Genomic DNA, 5,112 nt, shown 5'->3' with positions numbered 1-5,112 from the left:
TCCCCTAGGATGACCAAATTTTGCAGTTTCATCAGTACCTCATATATAAGCTGAACTGAAATGATTAGAGTGATAGGCTGGGGCCACTCTGATCTACTTACATTCATAATAGCTTCCGTGTTTTTGTAGAAATACAATTCAGAGGTGAATTTCACATTTGACTCTTAACTGAGTAATATGTGATAATTTATGCTATCTCAGTAAAAAAAACGCTTGTACAAAATACAGAATTAATGCATCTGAAAGAAAAGCACTATTATATCACAGAAATTTGATCTCCTTAATTGCTTTATATATTTTACTTGGAAGAAATGTTTACACTCTATCAGAGTCTAGATATCTCATTTAAGAAGAAAATTTGTCTCCTTTACTTTGGCTCACGGTAAGTCTCATCCTCAAAATTGGAGGCTGTATGTGTAGATGAAAGAGAGTCTCCGACTCAGTGGTTCAGTGCTCAGGTGCTAGCTCCACTGGAAAAAGATGCTCAAGAGTCAGTATAGCTCTCAGTCCTCTGATGTCAACACGTTTCATTTGGATAAGCTTAGAGCTGAGGTTACTGTGCCACCGTATCTGTGTTTCCTTTCTTTCTCACCACATATATATGTGTGTATGTAGGTATGTATAAATGTAGACCTTGCCCTCGCTAGAGCCAGAATTTTTGCAGAGATGTATAGTGGTGATGGAACTAGGAATTTATAAACAATGTTCCTATTTAGTAAAATAAATAAATAAATTTAATTCACAAGGAATTATGTTTTTCATTTAAAAATTAAGGAATCAAAATTCACGGTTCAAATATATATTCTGAGGTCTAGTGTTTTAATAAAGATCCTAAACATTGATGAATCTAGTCTGCCAGTTGATTGCTACTCATCCCAGCCTTATAGGGCCGGGAGAATTGCGCCTGTGGCCTCTGAATCTTTCCAGGAATAGAAAAGCTGGTCTTTCTCCCCAAGAATGACTGGTGGTTTCAAACTGCTGAGCTTTTAATTAGGAGCCGAATGCGAAACTAGTACAAGTATTAAATAGTGTAGGAAACCAAGAGAAGCAAAGATGCATTACACATGAGTTTTTGCCATTGCTTATTACACATTTATACTTTCTCTGAGGATGTGGAGCCTAATATTACAAAAAAATAGAAGGAAGAGCCCTGTATGTAACAATGCTCATATAGTGGAATCATTTAATCAACAGGGACTAAATCTGGATTTGAACAAATTGCTAAAACTAGTATCCCAGGTTTTTACCAAAAAATATATATGGGAGTAAAGCGATGGTAAGATATATCCTGAGGAATCAAGATCTCAATAAAATGAAGCATTAGTGACACTGGTAGTTTCATTCTAATTTTATGATAGTTGCTCCTTTCTAATATGCAATTATAATAAATGAAATTTCTTATCTAATGCCATTCAAAAGTATCAATGAAATTATATTTCTTTAATAAAATCCACACTTTAAAACAAAATCAATTTTCAGATGTACAATGATATGCTTTTCTAAGCAAAACTTGCATTAAGTCAGTAGTGTTAAATATCAACTTTCTTCTATAATTCAGGGACTTTACAAAGTATGGATAGAAGGAACAACACGAACGTGCCTGACTTCATCCTCGAAGGACTGGCAGACTCTGAAGAGGTCCAGCTGGTCCTCTTTCATCTGTTTCTCCTCATTTACCTGGTTACTGTGCTGGGGAACGCAGGGATGATCCTCATTATCCGCCTGGACCTCCAGCTGCACACGCCCATGTATTTCTTCCTCAGTCACCTGTCATTCATTGATCTCAGCTACTCATCAGTCATTACCCCTAAAACCTTAGAAAACCTAATAGCTTCCACCAAACATATTTCATTTGGAGGCTGTTTTACACAGATGTATTTTTTTATCTTCTTGGGTGCCGCAGAATGTTTTCTTCTCGCTTCTATGGCCTATGATCGCTTTGTAGCTATCTGCAAACCTCTACAATACCCAGTCATTATGTCCCCACCACTCTGCCACTTCCTCGTCACTATATGTTATATGATTGGCTTTAGTGATTCATTTATCAATGTACTTTGCATGAACACGTTGCATTTCTGTGACTCCAATGTAGTGCATCACTTTTTCTGTGACACCAGTCCTATTTTAGCTCTGTCCTGCACGGATACACATGATGTTGAGACCATGATTTTCGTTGTTGCTGGCTCTACCTTAGTGGCTTCTCTTATCACAATCTCTGCTTCTTATGCATCCATTCTCTCAACTATCCTGAAAATCACTTCCACATCAGGGAAGCAAAGAGCCTTCTCTACCTGTGCCTCCCACCTGCTGGGAGTCACCATCTTCTATGGTACCATGATTTTCACTTATTTAAAGCCAAGTAAGTCCTACTCCTTGGGAAAGGACCAAGTGGCCTCTGTGTTTTACACCATAGTGATCCCCATGCTGAACCCACTCATTTATAGTCTGAGGAACAAAGAAGTGAAAAAAGCTGTCCTTAGAGTTATGCAAAAGAGGGAGACCACCAGGCCTTTAAGATGATGGTGATCTAATTAGTTTCATAGATCATTTTTCCCTCAAATGGTTATTTTTTTCTTTCTGTCCAAAAGCAATTAATCTATCATTAGTCTGTATCGCCCCATTCCTTACTTGACTCTGTATAATCTTGGACATGTCTGGCATCCTTTAATTTATTTCTCCAATCCATATTGTAATTAGAAACAGTGAAATAAGAATTAGGCTTGTGATTTTAGTGATTCCCAGAAATTAATGTTCAAAATAAGAAAATGTGGTATTATATTTAAACTATAGTTTACCAATCTCTATGATAATCCAATTTCAGAGATTTTGTGACATAACGATAACAATTTTATCAGTCATTCTATGTATTATACAAAGGAGAAACGAGGCAGTTACTAATGGTGCTTCTTGTTATTAGAATACATACAACTTGGCAATCATTAGGGAGTCTTGGCTTCAGGGGAGAAAGACAAGTTTTCTGCTCCCCTGAAAAGTTTCCGTTTTGGAAACTCACCAGGCAGTTCTAGCCTGAAATGGTGGACTCTATTTTAGTGGGTTTGGATTTTTGTTTTGAGAAGTGCAGTGGTTAAAATGGTCAGCTTCCAACCAACAATTCATGGCTTGAAACCCATGAGTGGTTCCATAGGAGAGAGATCTAACCATCTGTTTTTTAGGGATTTCCTGTCTTAAATAAGGCATTACTTGGAGAGATGACTACAATAGTTTAAAATGATAAACCTGATTGGAACAGCGAAAACTTTGTAACTTTGAATGCTAGGTCACTAGGATAGGGACAGCGGGGGTCGTCCCTCCATGCCTGCAACGGTTCCCTACAGGAGTCTGGGAAGACAAATCAGATGAGCATTAGCCATCCATAAAGACTGTAACTGGGCATGCTCCAATCTAGGGCCCCACACCACTCCACCCCTCCCCTCCAAGTCAGATGGGCGTTACACTTGGGCGGACCCCATGGGCCCTAGTTTATGATCTCATCTATATGGGCTTAATTCAGTCAATGGAATTGATCAATAACTTCAACCAAGCTTCCCCAGCCAAAGGCCTTAAATATCCTGGTAGCTGGAAGGCCGCTCTCTTTTTCTCTTCTCCTGGTCAGAGGCAGGCAGGTAGGGGGTATCACCTGTGTGGGCCTCCTTACTTCCTTCTTTGGGCCTGTTTGGGTCTCACTGTGCCTGCAGGGCCTCTTCAGGGTCCACAGCCTTCTGGTCAATGGCACATCGGAAGGATTCACTCCTTTCTTTTACCCTACTTCTGCACCCGCTCCCCTGTGCCGCTCACTCTCTGGCCTCAGTTTAGCATGTGAGAGCACTCAGTCCCATGAGGTTGCTCGTGTTCAGTGGTGAGCCCCAGCCAGCATGGCTTACACAGGGTTTGGCACTCTTCCCTGAAATAGCATGTGCACCTTTGGGGCTGTAAAACCTGAAACATCCCCCGTGCTTCATGAAAACTCACTTGGATTACAAACCAAGCTTCAGCATGGATTCTTGCTCATGCAAAGGTGACAATGGAAGTACCATATTACCCATCCAAGAAACCTCACAACTTGATCTGCCATCTGATACACTTTGGGTTTGTGCTGGTTTCAATATATTCTATGTTTTCCTTTATATTGAAGTTTATTCAAGATAAACTTCTTGAATCTTTATGTGTTTTTCTGTTTCGCAGTATAGGAAACTGAGCATTGATGAACCCATAGAGATAACAATTAGAATAAGGTATTTATCGGGGGAGTGGTGAGGGAAGTTGGGCAGAGGTGGGTATAAAGGGAACTAATATCAAGGATTTCAAGAAGGAAGAAACTATTTTGGAGCTGATTTTGGTAGTACTTGAATAATACTGCCCGATGTGATGGAACTATAGAATGGTATGGTGTCTGGATTAGTTCTTAATAAAATGTTAAGGATTAGCTATGAGTTTAAATTGATGTGAGGACATTGAGTTTGCTTATGATATTTTTAATAAATGATAATTTTGCTTTGAAGAATAGTCACTGTGCTTCTCGTTTATTCTGGCTAAATAAATTGATACACAAATAGTTAAATAACAAAACAAAAACAGAATTTAGCTCTAAATATTTTTGGCCTTGTGATGAGGAAAGCATTATAATGACCTTACACTAACCACGCTTGTGGCGATCGTCAATTGTGACTCATTACAACCCTATAGGACAGGGTGGAAGAGGCCTTTGGGCTTCCACAAATATTTAAGGAGTAGAAAACCTCATCTGTCTCCTGTAAGCAATAAAATTAAGAGTATAAAGATAATATATTTTAGCATTAAAGAAAACAAACTCGGAAAATATTGAAAATTATTCAAGGAAATATAAATATCCTAATTCTTGAGAGCTTTATTCACATTTTTCCAGATGATAGACTCAAAGTGAACATCTTACATTCATAGCCCCAAATCATATATTCTCTCGTATCTTTTGGTTGTCTCTTATCCATATCCTATTTGTTGATTCCCTTGTCAATTTAAACTTGAAAGTGAGTATTGTCTGAGCATTTGGACAAAATCAGAAATTTCCTTTAAAAATATTTTGGACTTAGAACACTGTTAAGTATGTCAGGCTAAACTTCTACAAATTGTTTTAAA

The 5,112-nt window shown here is 38.4% G+C and overlaps 1 protein-coding gene across 1 annotated transcript; it reads left to right on the top strand.

Annotated features, from left to right (window-relative positions):
- Nucleotides 1–1,572: 1,572 nt before the first annotated feature.
- On the top strand, nucleotides 1,573–2,520 carry LOC142446439 (olfactory receptor 8H1-like). Its single transcript, XM_075548188.1, has one exon. The coding sequence runs from the start codon at nucleotides 1,573–1,575 to the stop codon at nucleotides 2,518–2,520; it is 948 nt and encodes a 315-aa protein (XP_075404303.1).
- The last annotated feature ends 2,592 nt before the right edge of the window (nucleotides 2,521–5,112 follow it).

Source organism: Tenrec ecaudatus, chromosome 4 (genome assembly GCF_050624435.1).
Source record: "Tenrec ecaudatus isolate mTenEca1 chromosome 4, mTenEca1.hap1, whole genome shotgun sequence".
Taxonomy (NCBI): domain Eukaryota; kingdom Metazoa; phylum Chordata; class Mammalia; order Afrosoricida; family Tenrecidae; genus Tenrec; species Tenrec ecaudatus.
This window is presented reverse-complemented; position numbering and strand designations above follow the sequence as displayed.